At 36.2% G+C, this 25,373-nt stretch overlaps 1 protein-coding gene and 1 long non-coding RNA gene across 3 annotated transcripts in view; one reads left to right on the plus strand and one right to left on the minus strand.

The window, feature by feature from the left end:
• Positions 1-4,841: 4,841 nt before the first annotated feature.
• On the minus strand, positions 4,842-23,148 carry LOC125349479. The gene is made up of 3 exons (XR_007210518.1): positions 22,479-23,148; positions 8,406-8,413; positions 4,842-4,853 (listed from the first exon to the last, which is right to left on the minus strand). It is a non-coding gene; the product is annotated as an uncharacterized LOC125349479 (long non-coding RNA).
• The window catches only part of Arhgap32 (Rho GTPase activating protein 32), a 136,408-nt gene continuing 131,399 nt past the window's right edge, over positions 20,365-25,373 (plus strand). For both annotated transcript variants that reach the window (XM_048343646.1, XM_048343647.1), the window contains exon 1: positions 20,365-21,131. In XM_048343646.1, coding sequence (XP_048199603.1) covers positions 21,016-21,131 — 116 coding nt within the window. In that variant the 5' untranslated portion in view covers positions 20,365-21,015. The remainder of the gene's footprint in view (positions 21,132-25,373) is intronic.

A 25,373-nucleotide genomic window follows, 5' to 3' on the forward strand; every position in this document is an offset into this window, starting at 1 on the left:
CCTAGCAGGAATGACTAAATTTTTATCAAGTGGACTATATAAGGTTCAGCTGATAGGAGACAGCCACATGGTTGGGGCAGAAAAGAGTTTATTGGGAGGAGAGCAAACTGCTGGCCTGCACAAGATCAAAGCATGCAGGGGGTGCAAGGGATGCACAGAGGAAGGGAAAAGGAAAGGAAGAGGGGCAAAGGAACCAGGAGCAAGGGAAAGGCTGCAGGAGGCCGGGAACTAAACAAAAAGGCAGAACTAATGATGGAGACTGATATATAGGGAGAGGGCAGGGAGGAGGTGTAGCTGCAGTGACAACCTCAGAGCCTGGGGGAACCTCCCATGGTCCCCAGGTGCACCTGTTACCTGGGCCTGGGCTGTGGGGACTTACAGGGAAAGGACCATATGTTTACTGAGAGAGAACACTGGGGGCGGAGTGGGGGTGGGGAGAGGTGGGAGACCTGACAGGATGATGAGAAATTTTGTTGCATTTACTCATTACAAGAAAGTAAAAGTTTAAGTTCAGACTTGTGGGCTTGTTCTTTTCAGCAGATAACCCTGCTTGGCTACTGAGCATTGAGTAGTGGCTATTTTAAAACGTTTACTGTATGGTGAAAATTCCTGCGTGAAAGTTCAAATACTTGGTATGGAAAAGGAATAAGATTGTCTCATTGATTTAAAAATATTGATTACCTGCTGAACTGATAATGATTGGGATATTTTGGATTACATTATGAAAAATTTGTGTTTTTAAAAGTTTTATTACAGCTACAAGAAAATTAAAAATAATGTCATGTGCATACGACTACACAGCAATGTAGGACTACACAGCAATGTGTGAGACTTGTTAATCAAGGGTGTACTGTAGTATCCTGTAGGTTTTTCTTTGAAATGCACACTCTCAGCAATATTGAGTCAGACTCTGAATTTTAACAGGATCCATGTGATTTGTTTGTACACTAACTGTGCCAGCAAAAAAGTAGCTACTACTACATTGTTAAAGGATAAATAGCTGAAGTAAAGTTTTATGGAGAATCATTTGCCAGAGTGGTTATATAAGAGGATATTAAAAAGAAAGTTGTGAACGGTAGCAGTGGCAACATTTCTTCCTACTTCTATTTAAACTTACAAAAATTAAGATTGAGAGTAATGAGCTTTGTTTTCCTTCTCTTTTGTTATATAAATTTATTTCCTAGATGTGTAGCTTTTCTGGGTCATGCATAAATCAGTAATCTTTCTTTGTGATATTTTTGAACTATTAACCTTATAAGCCTTAGAATGTATTTCCACTTTAATTTGTAGGAAATTTTCTTTGTGTGTGGGGGGGGCAGGGCATGCACCCACACATGCACACTTAAGCCACAGCTCCACATCTGTTTTTTTGGTAGTTTATTGGAAATAATATTTCCCAGACTTTCCTTCCAGGGCTGGCTTTGAACTGTGATCCTCAGTTCTTAGCCTCCTGAGTAGCTAGGATTATAGAAGCATGAGCCACCAAACACCCTGCAGTTTTCTGTCTTTTAATTCAGTAGTGATTAAAAGATCCAGATTTAAATTCTGGCTTTGGTATTTAGTAGTTGTGTGTCCTTGGGAAAATGGTTTCATCTTTCTGACCCTGCATGTTCAAGAAAAGATTAAGTTGTCAGTTTTCATGTACTTACTGGTAAAACTTGACCAAGTAAATTGCTACATTATATAAATGTCCTCTTTGAGGATTTTCTAACTCCTACATTCACTTGTCATATCTTTTCTTGGTAGCAGCATGGGTGAATATGCAACGAGGTAGCAGAAGTTCTTTTTTAAAAATGAGATTGTGACTATGAAACACCTTATTTTAATGCTTCAGTGTCATTTCTTTATTTTGCTTCCCAGTAAATGCTGCCAATAGCTTTAGTTGTCAAAACATTCCAGAAGTCATTGGTCCCACATTGCCATCAAAAGAATGGGTTAGCCAGGTGCTGGTGGCTGATGCCTGTAATCCTTGCTCTTCACTAGGCTGTCATTTGATGATCACAGTTCTAAACCAGCTTGGACAGGAAAGCCTGTGAGAGACTCTGATCTCCAATTAATCATTAAAAAGTGGCAAGTGGAACTGTGGCTTATATGGTAGAGTTCTAGCCTTGAGCAAAAAATCTTGGGGACAGAACCCAGGCCCTAACAGTACCCAGGTCCCCCTTCCCCCTCCTCTCCCTTTAGAAAAACAAAGGCTAGGTTGGGCCTGACCTTTGGCAAAGAGGGCAGTGACTCAATGGGGTCATAGAAGGAAAAGATAGTAGTGTCTGCAGTGACACTATGGACACAATCTAGAAGGAACAGAAATAGTGGTTTGGGGTCTCCTTGCATTCTCATTGTGGGCATGTGCCTGCCTTCATGTCCCTTGTTCTCTGTCTTCCCAGAATTCTTCATGGTGTATGGGTGCATTAGAGCTCCAGAACTGAATACACACACACACACACACACACACACACACACACACACACACACCCGTGTGCACACATATGTGAATGGTAAAGCAATTCCAAAAGCTTTGAATATAGTGGAGTTGGGGTTGGATGCCAAATTTTTTAATGTATTTTTTCCTTATTCTCATTATGGAGAAGTCTAGCTCATTTTCTGTTCTTTGCCTCTTTATTTTTCAGACAGGATCTTATTATGTTGCCTAGGCTAGCTTTAAACTTAATCTTCTTGCTTTAGCCTCCTGAGTGCTGCTGGGATTATAGGTGTGCTTCACTGTGCTTAACTTTTGGTTTATTTTAAATTTTCTATCCATTAATAAACTGAAGTCATGTTGTAATCAAAAGTTTATGTGATGATTGTTTCTATCAAAAATTTGACTTTAATGGCTTTGCTGATTTTTTTGTGAGTAATGTAATTTTTCACTTTTTATATCATATTGGGGAATTATGTATCTGAAACATCCATGCCTTTATTTCCTAGACCTTATTTCATTCATTTTTATTTCCTGTATATCTCTCTCCATAACAACTAGAACATTAAGTGTCTTCTGAGTGAGTGGTCTTGGGGTATAGCCTCGGGACCTAATGCATGCTGATGCCCTTTCCCTGTCCCTTGGTAGCGAGTCTCACATTTGTTCTGATTAAAAGCACTTTGGGCAATTCTAATATGTAGTTAGATTTGAGAACCTTTGTACAATTAATGCAGCTTTATCTTGAATAATGATTGAAGTAAATACACACACATATGTTGAAACAAAAATATTACCTTTATAGATTCTGCACTTCACCTTGTAAAGGAAAGGAACCAGATTTCTGTGTTGAAATGACCTTTTTGGTTAAGAATTGGACCAGGAACTTCCATCCTGAGTGGCCTGCAGGTGACTGTTGTGCAACAGCTTACAGTAGTTTAAGCTAATGCCTTAAACCATGCAAGACTTTAGCCCTGGAGGAATCTTGAATTCTCATACTGTTAAAATCAGCCTATGGCTCAGCAAAATTTAAATACATTTTCTCCTCTCACTTTACAAGTGATTTAACAGGTTTTTTAATGTTGAGTTTTTAATATTGATTTCTTTCTATGGGCTTGTCCCATATTGATTATAAAGTTTTTTTCTATATTATTTTAAAAAATTAAAAAAAAGTTCAGCTGTTGGAGAAATTGATACCATTTTGCTATAAAGTTGTTGGATGTGGTAAGACTGGGATAGTGTGTAATTGTAATTCACAGTTCACAATTTCATTTTTATTTCTTATGTATAGTAGGTCTATTTGGGGTCAGAGGGAAACTGTTAATTATCTTAAGTGGAATTTTTGCCTTATACTTAACTGCTCCCCTTCTGTGTTGCTTTTGAAAATGACCTCCCAGCATTCTGCCCATAATACACTTTTAAGTCTTCATTGAGGATAAATTTCCCTGACTTTAAGCAATCATATCAGATAAACATTTGAATTTCCTTTTCCAAAGTTATATACAGGCTGGGTGTTGATTTACACCTGTAATCCAAGCTACTCAAAAGGCTGAGGTCTATCTGAGGGTAGAGTTCAAAGCCAGACTAAGGCAGGCAAGTCCTTGAGAGACTTTTGTCTCCAATTAACCACTCAGGAATTGCAAGTGGCACTGTGGCTCAAAGGGTAGAGCACTTGAGTACAGAGACAAGGACAGTGCCTAGGCCTGCCTGAGTTCAAGCCCCACAACCAACCAACCAACAACCACAAAAAGCTGTGTACATTTTCTAGTTAGTAACCCCCTGCATAAAGTGGCGTTTTGTTTTGTCTGAGAGTGAAAGGTAAACTTTTTTGGGTATGGGTTTACTAAGACTAAAATAAGTTCTTCTCCCTTCTCCTTTGCCTCTAAAGCTTTATTTATGTATCTTTTTAGTATCAATCAGAGTTCTCAAAATTCCTGATCCCATGCCCTATATCATGCCACGATCTTATTTTGCTTCAAAGCTCGGTGCTAGAGGGTGTGTGTGTGTGTGTGTGTGTGTGTGTGTGTGTGTGTGTGTGTGTGTGTTTTGTCTATTCTGTGCTTTCTTGCAAATATACCAAATGGTGAATAAACACTCTAGGACTTAAATGGCATTATCTCAGTTAATGATACTCTGGTTTTAGAAGTTAATCTGTTCCAGAGAATGTTCCAGAATGAGAAAAACAAATTTACTGTTACTCGATCCAGTCTGCCTCGTCTGCTTTTCCTAAGCAGTTTATGCCAGTGCTGTAGCTATAAAGTCCTCATTTCCCAGAATAGAATTCCTTCTCACTGTTCACAAGCTTTTGGGTAAAGAGATGTAACTGAAAGCTGCAATTGTCAGGCTTTATTTTTGGTTTTTAATTTAGCCTAATGGGCTGAAGTCTATGGGATTTTGAATCAGTGTTGTGTTTGTGTATAGCTATCTGACTATTACTAATCTCTAGATTTTATGTTCTTTTTATTTGCAGGTAGGAGCTTTTCTTCAGACTCCTTTCTCATTGTATGAGACTAAATATTAATTGTTTGGCAGAAAGTAAAGTGGTCTGACTATCAAAACTTGAGCAAGCTCTAGTGTTATCTTCACAAAATTCTCATGTTATTAAACTTATACATTAAAAAGTAGAAATGTTTTAAAAATCCTGGAGAAATATGTCTAGACCAGATTATAAGAGAATATGACCAACTAACTTGTCAGATTGAAAATGTTGTTTCTACTTCCTGTGACAAATTCTCTACTTTATAGTATTTTATGTAAAACATAAATTGCAGCACATACACAAGAAACAGCTTAAACATAAGATTTTTGTTTTTTATCTACAAGGCAGGACAGACCCTAGGTATCTGCAAATACATAGTTTCAAGAATACTGTATAGGGGCTGGGGATATAGCCTAGTGGCAAAAGTGCCTGCCTCGGATACACGAGGCCCTAGGTTCGATTCCCCAGCACCACATATACAGAAAACGGCCAGAAGTGGCGCTGTGGCTCAAGTGGCAGAGTGCTAGCCTTGAGCGGGAAGAAGCCAGGGACAGTGCTCAGGCCCTGAGTCCAAGGCCCAGGATTGGCCAAAAAAAAAAAAAGAATACTGTATAGGAAATTCCTAGTCAGTACTTAACTGAAGATGCTTTACTCATAATGACATATAGTCTCATTTAAGACATACTTCCTTTGAATAACTTTAACATTTTCATTTACTTTTACCTTAATTTTTGGGCATCAGTTGCTTTTTTGGAGGCCTGATTTTTCACAAAATTATTTTATGGATTTTTGTTTTATTTTTAATTGTCTTTAAGTAGTTGTACAAAGGAGTTGCCATTTAACGAAGTAGTTTATAAATATAATGTATCTTGATCAATGTCACCCCTTCCAACATTCTCTCCCATCTCTATTCTACCTACTCATTTCCTCACTCTTCTTAATTTGAGGATATATATATATATATATATATATATATATATATATATAATATATGGGATTCTTGACTGCATTTTCCCCTTCTTCATTTGTCCATCCCTTTCCCCTTGTCCCCATCTCTCCCTGTTGAGTAACTTCTTCCTAGTGTTTTCTTTTTGCTGAACTTTGACTTTGCTTTTCTTTTCAAGAAAACACAGCAGATCACACAACAATTTAAATGCACCTGATGATGGGACTGAGAGCTTCTCTGAATCAGTGAGCTAGGGAATGCACATGTGATAATACACATTTTTTGTTTTTGAAATACTTATTGTTAAACACATTTAGTCTAGTATTTGAACATGGTTAGTCAAAATCTTGTATAATATATCTGAGTAAGGCAGGCTATCTGACTGTACAAGCAAATTATAGAAAAGATGCCTTATCCTGAACTCAATAAAAATAATAACAACATATGGAATATATGCTTTGTAAATCCTTAACAATCTTTATAGTTGATAATTATAACTATATAAACATTGGATAAGTGTGAGAAAATAATTTACCTGTGTATTTTCATGTATACACAATTGAAGATTGTATTTGTTGCTGAGAAGAAAAATGTATAACTTTCAGAATAAAACTATTTTAAAATAAAAGCCCCAAATAGTAGGAAAAATTATTTTAAAAATTAAAGTGTCAAGTTCTTGAGTGGCTATGTAATCTGAGTTTCAGATCTTGCATGTTATGAGTGTATCTTCCCTTCCCAGTGTAACCCAATGGTTAGTTGATATGGGGTATAAAGGGTTGTTATTTTTGTGACTCTTTCTCTAAAAGCATGTTGTTGGTAGGGTTACTCTCCTTCTAGAAGCTCCAGGGTTGGTCAGGAAGTCAGTCCTGGCTTCTTGCTTCTGATAGCTGTTGGCATTCTTTGTTGGTGGCTGCACCCCCCTTATCCCCATTCTGTTCATTTTAATCTCACCATTTCATCTTCTGTGTCTGAACTCTCTCTGCCCCTCTCTTTGAAGGATCCTTGGGATGCCATTTAGAGAGCATGCGGTTGATCTTAAGTTATCTTCCCAAGATCCTTAATTTAATCATATCTGTAAAGATCTTTCTTCCAAATAAGATACCATTCATAAACTCTTGGGATTATGACATAACTTTGGAAGTTGTATCAGTTTACTACACATGGCAGAGGGACTTCACAAATGTGAAGAAATGGACGAATGTGAGATGGAGAGATTATCATGGACCATCTGTGTAGATCTAAGAATCACAGGGATTCTTATATGAGAGAGGTAGCAGAATCAGAGTGAGTAGCAGTTGTAATTACAGAAGCAAGAAGCTGGAGTGATATAAAGAAGAGTATGAGCCAAGTAATGTCATAGTATCTAGCAACTGAAAGGCAAGGAAAGAAAGGAGTCCTCTCCTCTATAAAGAGCCAGGCCTGCAGATATCTTGCTTTTGATTCACCCAGACAGATTTTGGACTTCTGACCTATAAGAACTGTAAGATAATAAATACATGTTTAGATTCATTAAGTTTGAGGTGATTTGTTACGATAGCACTTGGAAACTTACTACAAGGTCAAAAAGCAGAAGTTAATACATGTAAAAAGTACTGATGCCAGGATATGTTCCATGCACTTTACATATATATGAACTCCTGTATTAGAATAAACTTATGAGAAAGCAATTTTTATTTTTAAAGTGAGTCACTGAAACCCTAACTCTGACCCTTATGACGCCCTTAATAGCCCTGTGATTAAGAAGAACAGTAACATTAGAGTGAGGAGGACTGGTGGTGGTGGCTACTTGTGGTTGAAAGGACTGTAGCCACATGCCTTATCCTGAAGTAGTAGAAGGAGGCTGCTTAGTATCTAGGGATAGTTGCAAGACAACAAGCCACACTCACCAGGTGCTTCTGGCTCATCGTCTTGTAAAGTGTGTATTTTAAGTGTCTTAAGTGGCTTGGGTCAACATTGTGCAGTTTTGTTCCTTCACTTAGTTTGGGGTTGGCAGACTAAGCCCTGGCTTGATTTAGTAAATGAAGTTTTAATGGAAAACAGCCATGTCCATTATTACTATTGCCTGGTTGCTTTCCTTCTCCAGAGGCAGAGCAGAGCAGTTGTTCCAGAGAGCATGGTCCATAGAGCCTAAAATAGTACCTGGTCCTTTGCAGATTTTTGCTGACCCAACTCAGTGCTGGGAAGTCAAGCATAAGTAAATACAAAAAAAAAATGCTACATTCAAATTAGCGCCTAGTATGTTAGCCAGTTTTAAACAGACTTGCCTCTTCAAACAAATGGTGTAGAAAAGCTGTGTGTGTATATGAAGCCCAAGACAGTAGTCTACATCTGGAGAGTAGAGTGAAGGCAGCAAACAGATGTTTTTTGACATCATCTGAACCCCTGAATCTCTGTGCTTTCAGTGGTGCCAGCCCTTAGATATTTTCTGAGATACAAATCAATAAATATATTTTATGTTTAACCCAGTTGTTTTCTGTTACAATAGTCTTTTTCTTTAAAAGAACTTTTTTAAATTACAACAGTTTTTGATTTCACATACTTAGTTTCCCCCATTGCTAACATTTTACATTAATAACTATCATACATTTGTCATATGTAATGAACAAATACTGGTATAATGCTATTACATAATCCCTATATTTGAATTCTTTAATTTCTTCCTAGTGTTCTTTTTCTGTTCTATGAGTCCAACCAGGTACCATTTAATCATCCCTTTGTCCTAATGCTTCTTTATGTCTTTATGTGACAGTTTCTCTGACTTTTCTTGGTTTCAATGACCTTGACAAGTTTTACTTGTCCTGATTTCTTGATTGGTTGTTTAATTTTAGACACTGTCCCTTTGGGTTAGTCATATATTTTTTCAAATGATTTGTCCCTTGATGGGTACAAAGCCAGTGTAGCCCAACCAAGAGAAAACAGTGTTTAAATTTATTATTTGTACCACTGGTACCGACTACTGAAGCAGTGTCTTCCCCAACAAAGGAAGCAAGGAGTTTTTGTTGGGAAAACTCAATGCATAGTCATTCTGGAGGAATGATCAATATAGAGGTGGGTACATTCCTGAGCATTCTCAGATCAAGATCATACTTTCTAGGTTTAAATATGGTGCAAAGGATGTCTCCTGGATGGAGATTTTAATGTTGTAATGATACTAAAATGAGATTATAATGAGCAAAATTTATTCCAACTTTCCTACAGGAGCGAATCAGAATTTCTCAGTGCTTTTGTTTGGTTCCTTGTGGTTTTCTCTGGGGAGCTTTACCAGGAACAACAGAACAACTGGAAGTGTTAAAAATCATTAAAACTACAACACTTTTTCTCCTAAAAAAGTACCCAGCAACTAATAGAAAATGGAGCTATGGTTTTTTAGGGAGACACAATTCTCTTTTAGAAGTTTTTGAGATCCATACATATAACAAGGTAAAATAAATGTGATTAAAGACTTTTATTTAAAAAAATAATACTGAGTCAGGTAAGCCAGGCCCAGAAAGACAAAGAGCACATGTTTTATATGAGGAAGGAAGTTAGACATATTATATAAACATAATTAGAAACATATACATAATCATATGCATGGTCAAACTGAGTATTATCAAACTGAATAGTATATGTCAGAATGAGAGAGTCCATGGTGTAGCTTTTAAACAATTGTCCAGCAGTTCAACAAAATGAATGCCAGGAAGCTGAAACATGTCTTAATGGAGAACCTAAAAGAAGATAGAACCTAAAAGAAGAGGAGCTGATGAACGAAAAGAGGAGTGGTGGACAAATATGGCCATAATATTCAATGCACATATGGGAAAACTGACACTTGATAACATGAGAATAGGTAGGATGGGTTAGTTGGGGGTGAGAGAGAAAATAATGGGAAGGGCGAATCTGATCAAGATGCACTAGACACATAAATTGACATATTGAATTAAAGCCTTTTTGTACAATTGTTTGAAGGAAACAATTTTAAAAAGCTGTTTCAGTATCATGTACATGATCACCAATCATACTTCTTAATTTACCTGAATACAGTTTATATTTGTATACTAACATTTCCCTTTTACATATTTACATGAACCTAGCACAGTTGATAAATGGTATCACTACTACCACTGCACAACATAGTCCAACCAGAACATGTTAGATGGAAATTAGAACATATTGACTTTATTCAACTAAAACTTCAAAATATCACATATAATATATGTAAACATTTGTAATATACGGACCAAAAAGAGCTTTAATTGGAGGACAAAATTTTTCTCACTTTATGTATAAAGAAACAAACCTTATTTGGGCATGTGATAGTGTCACAAATGATGTTTCCTTCTGGCGTTTCTCCTTAGTTGTGTCCACAGAACATATAAATAATTTCTTAAATTTATTATCCAAATCTCATCAAAGATTTGTATTTCATAATACTGTGTTTCAAATAAAATGAAGTATAATAGTTAAAGGTTCTATCTGTTATTGTATGTCTCACATTTTTAGTCAGTTGGTATCTCTGCTATTTGAAATTTAAATGATGTCAGTTGAGTTATAGAGCAATCAAAAGATGTCTCCAAGGTATTACATGCTGCTATGTTCAGTGAACTCAGGTTTTACTGAAAGTAGACAAAACCACTGCTTCTACATTTAAACCAGAAAGGTACCCCGGGAAGGGTACTGACATAAATGATTGGTTTACTACCAGTAGTATCTATTTTTTTTTGCAAAATAATAAATGCCTTTTATTGCCACATATTAATTGTACAAAAGGTTTCATACATGCTTGTAATAGACTTTGCTCTCAGTCACCTCTCCCTTCACTCTTATTCTCTTCCCACTTCCTACTTCTGTTATCTAAAGTTTAATCTTCCGCTTGTCAGCACTACATGTCAAAGCCATAGGCAACATGCAACAGTGTAATGGGATTCTCAGTCATTAACTACTGGAAAAAAATGACTGTGACAGATGTACAAGGTTCACCCACACCATCTTATGGCACATTGTTGAACATATCAAAAACAGCGCGCCCTTCTTAACTGCACTGAAATGCAAATATTTAATGACAAATCTGAAAATGGTTCCCTTGAAGTAAGTCTTTATATTGTAATAACGGTTTTAGTAGTGTAATATTTTCATAATGCTGTATAAACTTCTTAAAAGCAGACTTTTATACACACATGCACATTTGTATCATATTTTCTTAAACTATTAGTTGTAGGGCATCTGGGATGAGTACTCCTTCCATGTTCAAATTGTTCAGTTCTGAAATAGTGATAGCATGCTTTACTTGGGGATGATACATTTTTTTCTTTGAATTATTGATACTGCAGAAAGTAAAAACATTCTTTTGGGGCTTAGTTTTGTGCTTTTGTTCTTTAAATATATGATCATTAAACAAAATAAACTGAGGACCTTCTTCAAGTACACATTCTAGGATCTAATATATGGAGATTTAGGAAATCTATGTGAGGATAAGGAATCTTTTTTTTTTAAGTTCAGATGATTCTGATGCTTGTATGTCCAGTCAAGCTTAGTAGAGTAAGATAACATGCTTTTCTAGTTTCTTGGAAATTCTGAGTGTAGCATGTGGAAGGCGCTGAGATGAATCTGGAATGAATAACTTCTATTGTATTATATGCCCCAGGAGTTTTTGTTTCTTTGAGACAGCAACAGCATCATAATAGTCAAAGCTGGCCTTTGAACCCTAGTAAAAATAAAAGCACATCAACTTTTTAATGAGTTAAACAAACAAGCTTGGACTACTTGTAATTCCAGCTACTTGGATGCAGCAATATGGAGAATTAGAAGTTCCAAGATAGAGGCCAACCTAGATAAGAAATCTGGGCATGGTACAGAAAGCATAAATAGGATTTCAGTCCAGGATGGTTCAGGTGTGAATTCAAGACTTTTAGAAAAGTAAGTTAACCAAAATGGGCTTAGGAGTATGTCTTAAATTGGTTGAGTTCTTGCTTAGCAAATGCTGAGCCTTGAGATCAAATCTTAGTATGACAAAGACTAAAACCCTCACAGAAAATATTGGTGATGGTTGCTTGAGAAAAAGACATGTATGAATTGTGGAGGCTGCTATATTACAGAGACAAGGACAAAGTATAAGAAGACGAGCAAGTGCTGTTGTTCAAAAGCATAAACATGGTATGAATGTGTGTGCACACAGAGTTAGTCCTGCACTATTTTGCATCCAGATTATGACAGAAGTTGTCTTTTGGTGTATTGAAGGCAGATTTGTTAAATCCCTTTTGTACCTCCCTTGTACAACTACATAAAGGTAATAAAGGGGGGGCTGGGGATATGGCCTAGTGGCAAGAGAGCTTGCCTTGTATACATGAGGCCCTGGGTTCGATTCCCCAGCACCATATATACAGAAAACGGCCAGAAGTGGCGCTGTGGCTCAAGTGGCAGAGTGCTAGCCTTGAGCAAAAGGAAGCCAGGGACAGTGCTCAGGCCCTGAGTCCAAGGCCCAGGACTGGCAAAAAAAAAAAAAAGGTAATAAAGGGGAAAAAGTTGTCTTAAACTGGGTGCACTGTAGTGGGTAGTAAAATAATTAGATAAAAGCTTACCGTGCTCCTATTTCCCAACTTCCTATGAACTAATGCACATCATAGAAAGGCATTATAAAGAAGAGACATTCTTAGACTGTTCTCTATAATGGTGACTGATTTGAGAAAAGGTTTGGTGGGTCAGGAATTATCTGTGGAGTCACTTCACAGCATGGTTTCTTCAAAAGAACAGTTTGGGAACAGAAAACCTGACAGCCTTTTTAATGTGCCAGCTCCCAAACAGGTCAAGGATAGGTATACTCTCATTAGTAACCATGACGCAAAAACTACTTGAGAGATTTGCCTAGCAAGAGAGCAAGACCCTGAGCAACATTCCCAATACCTGGGGGCAGGGGGAGATAAAGAAGGAAATTATTTTTGAGTAAAATTAAATATTTGAGAGTTTCTGAGTTATTATTTTCATCATTTAAACCTCAAAGTGAAACGTATTTATAATTTCATTGAACACAGCCACATAGAAGAATTTAGAGACTAGGGAAGAAAGGGACTGATGACATCTGGGCAGCTAAGGCAAAATGACGGCTTAAAAAAGGAAGGCAGGTGGGGAAGAAAGGAAGTAACATCTATATATATACCCAGGCAGCAGGAAGATCTGTCTAGGCGCCTGGGAGGTACCTTTTTAGACTTGCCTGGACATAAGCTGAATTCTAAAGAAAGAAATTACTTAGAAAACTGCAAACAAAAAAAGATCCACTGGTCAAAACCACAGGTTTTCAAAACGGAAATACTGGTTCTATTTCAGGCTTACAAATCTCACAAAAGACAACATGAAGCTATATCAGTCTATAAATGGTGGCGCACACCTAGCATTCAGGAGACAGAGGTAGATCACCAGTTTGCAGTCAACATAGACTATATAGTGAGAACCTATTGCAAAAAAAGAAAAACATGAGAAAGTTCTGAAAAAAAAAGCAACAGAAATGATAAAGTTTTTTTTTTCTTTTCTAATGGTCTCTTCTAAAAGCATAAAAACAAATTCTATTGTATGGTTATTGAAGAATTGTAGCGAATTCAGTTATGCATATGTTTTGTCTTCTTGAAAGTTCCCTAAATCTGCATTTTAGATGCTAAATTCCTGCTTTTCCTTCCCCCGCCCCTCGTCATTTATCATTTACTTTGAAATGTGAGAAGGCTTTGAAAATATTAAGCTTCAATATTAGTTCAACGTGGTATTTTTATTATATGCCTCTTTGTATTTTACATTTGAAATGAACTGGGTCTTTTTTAAATCCAGCAAAATCAGTGCAGGAGAAATTATCTTTCCCATTTACTTAAGACCTTCTCGTTAGCATGTGAATATAGTTAATACTTGCCATTTTTAAGAATTGATAATCGGGTTGGTAGTGTGGCTCAGTGTAGAGTGCTTGGCTGCCATTCATGACATAAAAAGGAAAAGAAAGATGACTTACAGTAAATACAAAAGCCAGAAAAGCCTATAGAAAAACAATGTGAGGACATAAACAGCAAGATACAGAATGTGAGAAATTTTGTAGGACCTGTGTCCTCCTGCCAAAATATGGAGAAAAAGGGGAAACTTCAGGAGAGTTTTAAAGGACCTACTAACCAGTTTATCATAGGTAGATGTTCTGAATTGAGCAAATGAGTAAAATGAAAAAAAAAATGGTAAAGAGAAAAAAGTTTAATGGTGTTTGGAAAACGGTTACACTGACCAGATATTTCTGATGAAATTAGTAGTTTCTTTAGATATTGTAATATTTTAGTTGTTATAAGGTTTTTTTTTCCTAACAGTTAAATGTTGATTTCCTTAAAGGTGAAATGATAAAACATCTAGATTTGTTAAAGATAATCCAGTTGGATGGGAATACTCATTAGATTTGCCAATTGACTGCTACTATGGAGTAATGGATACCTGTTAGTTTGTTATCCTGTTATTTATAAATTTTTTAACATAGTTGAAAATTTTCATAATAAATATCTGAGTATTAGATTAAATGGCATTAACAATCCATGTGTTGTATAGCATTTACTATGAAGGGTATCATCAGAATATTTAGTAGTAAATATAAAAAAAAAATGTTGCCAGCCAAGCAGGAAAATCTGTGAGACTTTTATTTCCAATTAAGTAACAAAAAAGCCAGAGCTGTGGCTTGAATGGTAGAGTGCTAACGGTGAGCAAAAAAGATGAGGGACAACACCTAGGCCAGGGACTGTGATATATTCTCTGTAAATAGATAGTAAATGAGATGAAATAAATGACAAGGAAATAAAATGCCCAGTTAAGCGATCATTTGAATTCCTCTTTTAAAGGAATTAAATATTTTGGAATATATAAACTGGCTTCCTGAAGCATCTTTCTTTTTATTATTCCTTACATTTTTGAACACATATTGTTTATAGATATTATAAATATGCCCTTTCATTTCATCACTTCAACAATATGACTGGATATGATTTTTATTAAGAAGGAAAATTAAAATTTGGAAATCTTAAATCCCTCAAGTTGATATAGGTAATAATGTGGCCCAAAGGAATTGAAGTCATCTGAACTCAAATTCATTAGATTACAAAATCAAAATTATTTCTAGTTTTAAACCATGGTAACTCAAAAGTGACTATTGTCACTTTTTGTGCACATCATAACTTGAATCTCTCTGCAATAAAGAAATGGTAGCTTTATGTGCTACCTATCAGTAACTAATTCTAACTCTGTTTTTAGCTATGCTTATTTTATCATAAGGATATAGTGATATAATACAAGGGACTGAATTAGCCTTTAAAAACAATGGTATTATTTTTCAAGTACTGTTGAGATAATCAGAAGAAGTACTTTGTATTCACTTGTCCATTTGCAAACATCAGATGGAAAGTATCACAGATAATACTGTTGTCTAGTTTTAGCCAGCAAAAGAGAAATAGGCAGATATTTAATCACTAATTTACACATCATTAACATTTAAATACAAATCTGACTGAAGAACTATTTTAATCTTTATAATATTTACTTTATTATTAATTTTCAATTGATAAAACTTACCAGAACAAATTTATATAACAGAAGAGAATTGGAGAAATGCCTTTCTGTTTCCAGTATAAATTAAGTGAGCCAATAAGAATTTAGTTCTCTTTTTCTATGAAAATACAAATGGAACACTCATTGATACCAGGAGTAGCAGTATACTTAAGTTAAATAAGAGTAATAGAGTATAATAATAATAGTAATATCCTCAAGTGCTTCTGTTACTTGAGGATATGGTGGCTGTGATTTTGTATGTAGTTTAACATTCTCTAATACTGTAAGTAACTAGTCATTGTTTATGTCCACTTTTAGCATTTGCATTCCCCTCTCAGTGGTTGCACAGTAGCAGGCAGAATAAATTTTGAAGCAAGGTGTAAAATCACTGCAGTCTTAAACCAGCAGAATGAGCTAACCAGGGAAACATACCAGTAGGTAAAAAAGTATATTGAAAAGACTTTATTTATTTGTGTGTCTTCAACTAGTTTGGTGAGAGAAACTCAATGAGCTTATTAATGCCCTGTGTTGTTAAAGCATGCAGGCTTAGTGCATTTTCAGATAGCCTCAGTCTTTCATCCTAGTCTTTCCCTTCTCCACTGAGGTGAAGTCTGCTATGATTTTTTGCTTCTTCACTGATCAATACTAACCGAATGTACATTTGTCATTGTTCTTTGAGTAGGATCAGGAGGAAGTCTAGTTAACAGTGGTCATGAGGAAAGCTGTACCTACCTATGATTCAGTTTTTGCCAACACCTCCGTTTATATGGCCCTATATTTGTAAGAGTAATATAGAGTTTCCTTTTTCAGCATTTCACCGACCATGACATATTAACCAAAATTCTAGCTCCAATGTTTCCTATAATTCTATCTTATTAAAAAAATATTCAACTTTTATTATCTTTATGAGATATTTTGGCTAATATCAGTTGTGACATAATTAGTCTCTAATTGTCAGTAATGTGACCTACTCCCCCCAGACGTGCAGATTTTCTTTTAGGTACAAATACTGAAATACTGTTTTACTCTCCACTGATCATTCGGAAAGATTGTTAAGATTTATTACTTTTTCCTAGTGTTTTTGTTTGTTCTTTTTATTTGAATTCTACATGTGATTGTTATATTTTAGTAGTCTTCAGCTCATTGATAAAATAAACTTACTTTAACAACTAACAGCTGAATAGTTTTGATTTACTTTATTTGTAGAGTAGTCTCTTGGACTGAGGGAATGGTGGCTTCACTAGTGAAAAAGGTTCAATTCTGGCATATGTGGTAATGCAAGAGCTTTTTATATTTATTGGTTGTAATGATGGAATTCTGAAGTTAATACAACACACTTATTCTTTGTGTTCTTGGCTAACTAGATGTATATATTGTTCTAGTAGCCTCTGGTAAATTTCATTTGATGTGATATGATAATGTTGATACACGTTCTTTTTCGTTTGTGTGGTTGGAGGGTATGGGGACTTGAACTCTGGGACTCATGCTCTTTCACATGACTTCTTCCACTGATGGCTGGGTTCTACCACTTGAGCCGTATGTCCACTTCCAAAGTTTTGCCAGTTAATTAGATATGAAAACCTCATTGATTTTTGTCTGCTTGGCCTGCTTTGAACCTGGATCACCAGATCTCAACCTCCTGAGTAGCTAGGATTACAGTTGTGAGCCAACAGTGCCCAGCCTTTTCATCCCTTTCATAAGAGAATCTTGTACCTCTGAGTAAAGGAAACAAAGTTTCTCTGGGTTGATTTTTGTGGACAGGTTGAATTTGATATTAAGTATGTAGTCTATATTTGTAGAAATGCTATGAGCACATATGTATGCACATGCAAAAATTTAACTTATTTGTATAACTAATGCTAATAGAAATGTTTAAATAAATGAATGGAAATGCTATGCTGAATTATCTTACCGTCTCACTTTAAATGTGTAGCAGTTTCCCTTTATCTGTGATTTTGCTTTCTGTAGTTTCAGTTACCTGTGATCCACTGAGGTCTGAAAGTACTAATTAGAAAGTTCCAGTAATAATTTGTTAAATTTAAATTGTAGATAGTTCCCTGTAGTATGATGAAATCTCTTGCCATGACGTGAGTTATCTCTTTGTACATTGTATCCACACTGTATATACTGCTTGCTCATTAGCCATGTTGTAGTCATCTTACTTAAGTGGACTGTAGTGGTACAGTAGCACTTGTGTTCATATAGCTTTTATTTAATAATGGCAGCAGAGTGCGAAGTAGTGATATACACAATTTGGATATAGCAAAGGAAACCTGCAAAGCATTTCCTTTACCTAAAAAGGTAAAAATTCTTAAGAAAAAAAAATCATCTGTTGAGGTTGCTAAAATCGGTGCAAAGTTGTTAATCTCTTTTCGTTGCCTAATTTGTAAATTAAACTTTATTATAGGTAGACATATATAGAGTACATGTATAATGTTTAGTTAGCTCATAACAGAACTATGATATCAGGGTTGTCTAGGCTAAGCAATTGAATGTGGCTCAAAGTGAAAACCACATATTCTTTTCAAAAATAACATCCTACATGATGATTAGGTTTGGGGCTGATTTTTTGGAAAGCATGTTTCCTTTTACATTTCCTTCTTCTGAGTCAGGGTTTTATTATGTAGTCCAGGTTGTCCTTGAACTTCCTGCCCCTGTCTTCTTGATTATGCCTTATTTCCCAGTGCATGAAAAGCACTTTTTTAATGTGGAGCTCTGAGCTGAGTAACCCTGGACAAGTAAGTATATTAAATCTTATTTTCTTCACCTCTTCTATGAGGATCATGATGGTTCTTGCCTCTCAAAGTGGTTGTAAGAATTACATATTTGTGGAAAGGACTCAGCACAATGCTTAGCATATAGATTGCTTGGTATTTTTGCTGCGCTTACTACTGCTTACTACTACTGCTAGAAAGACCAGCTGCTTTTAAACATTTCTCTTAAAGAATCCATTCTAACTTGGCATTCTTCAACTGTTGGTTGGAGCACTTCTTCCTTGCATTCCTATCAAAGGGATTAGGCTTTTCCCTTCTGGTTAGGTTAGGACTTAACTACCAGGGCATTTGGAGTGTGAAGGTTTTTACGCCATTCAGGATTAAGATGGGTCAGAACTGTCCTGTTTTCTTTGGGAGTATGGAGTGTGTTCCATCCCCTCCCCCCAACCTCCCCACCACTCATTCATGTTTTCTGCTAGATTTTCATTGGCTGCTGAAGAAGAGAATAGAAAACAAATATATGTTGACCTTAAACACTTTTTGAAACCCTTTCAGCAGAGGCTGAAAGAATTCCTACAAGGTCTGTTTGGTGCCTATATTAGTAGTAGGATGAGAATGAAACAGCCATGTCTAGTGGGGGTTTCTGAAATGACAGCAGGGCAGAAGGAAAGCAATTTCCACAGTGGTTTTATATAAGGCACACTGTCCTTTCAGTATTGTGTGTCAATGCTCAAGTTAGTTCTTCATATTTGAAGGGCTTGCAGAAGTGAGTTATGGCACCTGTGGTAACAGAAGAACAAAAGGAATAATAAAAAGGGACGGAGACACATGAAAACTTGTCAGAGGCAGTAGGATTGTTTAGAAGAAAAAGAAGAGCTAGATTTTTAATGAGATAGTATGTAAAATGCAGTTATTTACTGAGGGATATATAAAATAATTTTAAAATTTTAAACTTTTTCTAGAACTATATGTGCACAATATAGTAGAAAAATGCTTTTATTATCTTCTCTGTTAAGCAGCTTTCTTCGTGGAGACATTGTTTCTATAATGTTCTCCTTCTATAGAAATTCTGAGTACCTTGGCAGCCATTTTTGTTTCTTCTTCCTCCTTCCTGAAAGTGTGAATGATAATATAGTCCATGTGGTATTCTACATGTTTACCTCTTTCTTTTGCCTTCATATGTGTCTGTCTCATTGTTTATTCCATATCATGATCATTAGGGCTACTTTGTGTTCTCATTCACTCACAAGTAATGTGAGTGGATATTCAGTGATTTCATTGTGTATTTGATTTTAATGAGCAAGTTAGGTTGGTTTTTTGACATTCTCTCTTGTTCTTATAAAGTGTAGTACAATAAATATTCCTGTTGATCTCTTATTTCTGAAAATAAGATGGTTTCCTGGAAGAGAAGATTGCTGGGAAATCTATCTACAGTTGTCTGTGCAAAATGTCAGGGAATTTTTCCAAATTACCTGTTGACGTGAGCAGTTTGAGTCCTAAATTTATTTCCAGGCTTGAAAACAAATTTGAGTTTCTGGCCAGTAGACTAGAAAGTACATACATTTTCAGAGCCATGAGATTAGAACAGCACATATTATGTAAGGTATTTTTGTAGGAAGGAAAGAGTGTTGTATAAGCAAAGTAAGAAATTCAAGAGCAGCTCAGTGAATGGCAGTTTTCTCTATCTTCCCTTTTTTTCTTTACTTCCACTTTCTCCCTCCTGTCTACATACCCTCCCTCTGTTTCTTCTTCCTTTATTTTTCCCTTACAATATGCTTAGATTTAATGGAAAGTCATGGCTCAGCTGTTTGTTACTGCTCAGTAGAAGACAAGTAACCATGACTATATGGCATGAGAGTGATTGGCACCAATACAGCTGTTTTCATAATGTTACAGTGTTAAAGATGCTGTTGTTTTTACTCATTCTTAGTTAGTTTTATTGCTAACATAGATGCTTCCAGTGTAATTTTTTAAATTTTATGTAATTGTCCAGGTCATTAAACTGATGAGTTTTAATTTTCTTTCATGAACTATGGACAAGCTAGGCAAACTAGGTTTTTCTGCCTTATGCTGCTCTCTCTCTCTCTCTCTCTCTCTCTCTCTCTCTCTCTCTCTCTCTCTCTCTCTCTCTTTCTCTCTCTCTGGCATACCTGGGGATTGGGACTCAGGGCCTGAGCACTGTCCCTGGCTTCTTTTTGCTCAAGGCTAGCACTCTACCTCTTGAGCCACAGTGCCAGTTCCTTCCTTTTCTGTTTATGTGGTGTTGAGGGCTTCATGCATGCTAGGCAAGCACTCTACCGTTAAGCCACATTCCCAGACCTTATGCTGCACTCTTAAGTAAAGGTCTATATGGCATTATTACCATATAGGAAGGAAGACTGGTATAGAAGGCGTGGGACTGGGCATGTGCTTAGATAATGCCTATCTTCTCTTATCATCAAGATTGTCCTTAACTTGAGGTCTCGTAACTGTGCCGCATGTTGTGTCTGGCTCAGGCAGGACTCCTTTATGTATAGTTATGCTCTGTAGCATTCTGTTTACCTATATCTGAGATTGAAAAGGATATGTATAAATGCTTGTTTTTTTTTAAAATACCTATTTACAGCTTATTTCCTGGAAGTTTTGAGAAGAGAAAAATAGTTATTAAAATGAATAGTGAAAAAGTCACTGCCTCAATTGGACTCTGCTTTTGGTATGTAGGTCATAGAGCCTAAGGCAGTGGGAGGGTCTGAGATGTGACAGGTGCACAGTCAGATGCAGTGAGTGTGCTTCCTGGGATTTCCTGTCTGTCCCTGGTGGTGATGAAGCCAGCACCATCTCTCACTCACCTCTGGTGGAGCAGCCGCACATCTGAGTGTGCATTGGTAGAGCCAACGCACCTCAACATTGCTGCTCTCTATCCCATGCCTTGACATTTAAAAATTTAAAGTACAGGATGGAGATAGAAAGTGAGAGTAGCACTTCAGGGGATGACAGTGTCTTTTGGTTGGATTCTGAAATTATGACCCAGCTGACTGATGGTGAAGAGGGAGAAGGGGAAGATAATTTCAGGTAATTAAGGAATTTGAGTTTTCTCTTTCCTCTTTTATGCTTTGGCTCTCACTTCTCCTTTTCATTCTTTCAATCCTCCCTCCATCCTCTTCAATAAGACTTTCAGTAAGATGTTATTTTCTCTGGGAGAAGGTTTGGGGCCAAAGGGACAGGTTTTGAGTTGTATAGAGCATTCTTCATTCTGCAACTTGCCCTGAGCTTGTAAAATGTATTTTCAATGACTTGTTAGAACACCACAAAGAAGGTGTTAGACAGGTTTGGTAGTAGCATTTCAGGAATTTCAAGTAGGCACTCATAATGAACTACTAGTACCTTTCCTGTGTCTGATTTGTATCTCAGAGATTTGATCTGAATTTGTATCTAATAGACTTCTCCTCTTTTTCTTAGAATGTGTTCTGAAGATTGTCTGTTTGTATTTATGTGTGTGCGCATGCAAGCACAAACTTACCTGTCTGCTAGCTTTGTCAGCTTACGCACATGTGTGATACTGATTTAAGTATGAATTGGTTATTTTCTGACTTTGGCCCTTATTCTTGTCTCTGATCTTACATTCCACCTCCTCCCCAATCCCTAAAACTATTTCTAGGTTCATAATTAAATATTTTAGAAGATGCCTCCTGGTTAAATATCTCTCAAGAGTTTAGTGTTACTGGTTATAATAGAGGTCTTACCAATGCTTGTGAATATGGTGCTAGTTGTTAGTTACTTATGTTCTATTTAAATATTCAGGAAGCTTTATTCTGGCTTGAAACAAAATTTAAACAGGGCTAATGACTGACTATATCTGTAGGTATTAAAATATCTTGATGAAATTTGAGGGTTGTACTACGTATTATCAGTACCACCCACATGGGCAATTAAATGTCTTGTAATTTTAGCAATGAGTACTTGGGAAGGTGTACATATCATTTGCTTCAGATACTGTGTTTAATGTTTAAAAAGAATCTCTCTGAAGTTAAAGGATCTCTTTATATAGAGAGTTTAATTTTTTAAATCTAGGTACATAACAGAGATTATACACACATATGTATATATTTGGAATTTTTGATAGTCCACACTGAATTTGTTGATCAGGACTTAAAATAAATGAGAACTATATTTAAACTTTCAGAAGAGGCAGGTGCTGGTGGCTCATGCCTGTAACCCTAGCTTCTCCAGAAGCTGAGCTCTGAGGATCACGGTTCAAAGCCAGCCTGGGCAGAAAAGTCACTATGAGACTCTTATCTCTTCAATTAACCACCCAAAACCTGGAAATGGTGCTGTGGCTTAAGTGGTAGAGAGCTACTGTTGAGCACAAAGAGGCTTGGAAACAGTGCTCTGGCCCTGAGTTCAATCCCTACAATGGACTAATAATATTAGAGCAATAATTTAATATTCAAAGTATGTTACCACTTTGTTAATATAAGATACAGTTGTATGTGCTGCTGTTACACATATCCTGTGGTTTTGAATGTGTTGTCAGAGTCTCCCTAGCAGGTAATATTTGTTTTGTTGATGTTGAAACTCTTTGACCTATTAAAGTTGTGTAATTTTCTGGTATTTGTCAAAGAAAGGAACAATTTGGAATTTATTTTGATGATAGTTTTAGTACTAAAATTCTATATTTGTTGGTTAAGCAGCAGAAGTTATTCTGGTACTTTCTTTTGACATTTACAAGCCAATCTCTGTAAGGTTGTTCCTTTTCCCCTCATGAGTATGTGACAGTATATTGAGTCTCAAAAACTGAGCCCAGTGTATGCATTGTTTTAAGAAGCTATGGTTCAAAGGACATTGGTTCATATTACGTATTGGGGTATTACTATCGGTCTCCCAAATCAAAGGTGTCTTTGAGATTTGATCTTACTTACAAATGCCACAAAGTAAGTTGGTAAAGCCTCATTTTTTTCACCTATTAAGCAGCAAGGCATGAGGAAGTATGGCAGTGGAGGGCTTTCACAATATCCACAGCGTGTTCCTGCTGAATGCCCAGCAGGAAAATATGTGTGGGTGTGGAAGGTGAAGGGTTGGATAGGAGGAGCCATAGTACACTATATTAGATGAAAATTGTTTTTATAAAATCAACTTACTAAGTAAATGTATATACAAAGTTGTAGTTTGTTTCTTTAAAATCTGTACAAATATACATGAATCTTTTAGAAGAATTAATACCATGTCATTTGAGGTCCATTGCACCTAGAATGTAGGTTTCTGGTGGCTTTAGCTATCAGTTGCTTTTAGGAGAAAGGACATTACTCTAAGAGGGGAGATAATTTTCTTCTACCATCTTTTGATAAACTGTCTAAAGCAATAGTTCAGATTCTTCAACCAATGACAGTTCTCTCATCTGTACTATGAAGTTAACCTGTATTATTTTTTACTTTATCACCATGGCAAAAATAATTCTTAGCCTATTTAGAGGGTCTTACACTACTTGAAAAAGTGACACCCTGTCGTCATGTGCTGGGGCTGTAGCTCAGTGGTAGAGTGATTGCCTAGCGTGTGAAAGACTTGTTCCATCTAGAAGAATCCTGTAAATAGGGAGGGCCAATATAAGGAAGAAGAGAAAAACCTAAGTGTTTTAATTCTGTCAAAGATAAATAGGAGTTGTTACATGCAATTGTCCTAGGCTAAAGATGTTATATACAGGACATCTGTTGATTATATTATAAACCGTATAAAGTAGATAATATCTTTCGATTCCCAGATAAGAAATTTATGGCTCAGAGAACTACATAGTCTTTACAATACATAGTATTGTTATGTAAAATTTTATACATGATAAAGCCCAAGTGTAATTGACTTTGAAAATGAAAGACTTAGTTTTAGAAAAAATGGTTCTCTGTTTATAGAGGCTAATCTCTGCTAAATAGCAACTTCTAAGAGGGTAAAACTGACTTCTCAGGTTTGAAATGCCTTCTTTGCCATGTTTCTCTGTACTCATGAGTAGATTTTGTCCAACATAAAGGTAAAGTTAGCAACCACCATAGTGTGACAATGTTAAGAATGTAACTTCCAAAACACCTAGGAATTACCATTAACGCACTGTTATTGAAGGCTCTAACTCTGCCACTGGGATGTAGAAATGTTAATAATATAATCTACTTTAGTTTCTTTTTCTAATATCAGTATTAGACAGCCTGGCAAGTAACATGTAATTTGAAATGGTGACAAAGAAATAATGGTATATAACTGAAGCACAGTGTAAAACACTTTTAGATTTTTAATCTGTAGTTGCTCGAGTCTTTCAAATCTTTGCTTATATCTGCATTTAGGACAGTTGACTAAATTAAGAAGAGAAATATCTGACTCCAGTTAAGCTGGATGATTTGGTGAATATACTTTAACTTTTTTGGTGGGGGGGATGGCTTAATTAGTTTATGGCACTATTCAACCAATAATATTTCTAGCACTTGTCTAGTTGGTTGCTTTATTTCTTCTTTGGCTTATTTGGAGTGATGCCTAAAGTTCGAAGATACTAAATAGTCCAAATAGGTAACAAGGGCTGTTTTTATTAGGGCTCACTGTTGGTGTCCCATCATTCAAGCTTCCAGATCTGGCTTTTTGCTGGTTAACTGGTGACCAAAATCTTATGGATTTGTCTCCCCGAGATGGCTTTGAACTATAGTCCTTAGATTTTGGCCTCCTTGAGTAGCTAGGATTACCAGCAAGAGCCACTGACACCTGGAAGTTTTCTGTTTCGAGTAAAATACATCAAGCCAATATCTTAGCAAGATTATAGTCAGAGTAAATGAAACCTTCCTAGATTCTTGACTTGGGGGGAGTTATTACATGTTTACTTCTCTCTAATGATTAATTTTCCTTTCCATGTTCTCATTTGGATATCTATATTTTCTATTATTATTTGAAATAGAATATGTTATTTTACCCAGATGTTATGTTTTCCCATTTCTTTTATGTTCTGTTCTCTACCTCATAAGCTGAGGACTTAGAGTAATTTTACCTTCTGATTTTCTCAGTGCCATTCAAGGATTTTTGAATTCTTGTTACTTCCATCTTAGCCCATCCCTGATGTTTAGTTTAGAGCTGTGTTTTTCCTTTTTTGGTACAGGGCTTCAACTGAGTCCTCTTGCTCACCCTTGGCATGTTTTGCTTAAGGCTGGTGCTGTAGCATTTGAGCCATACCTCTGCTTCAATCTTTTGCTGATTAACTGGAGAATAGAGTCTCATGCTGGCTTCAAACCACAGTTTTCAGATCTTAGCCTCCTGAGTAGCTACAATTACTTCAGGTGTGTGTGTGTGTGT

Source organism: Perognathus longimembris, chromosome 3 (assembly GCF_023159225.1).
Source record: "Perognathus longimembris pacificus isolate PPM17 chromosome 3, ASM2315922v1, whole genome shotgun sequence".
NCBI classification, from domain to species: Eukaryota; Metazoa; Chordata; class Mammalia; order Rodentia; family Heteromyidae; genus Perognathus; species Perognathus longimembris.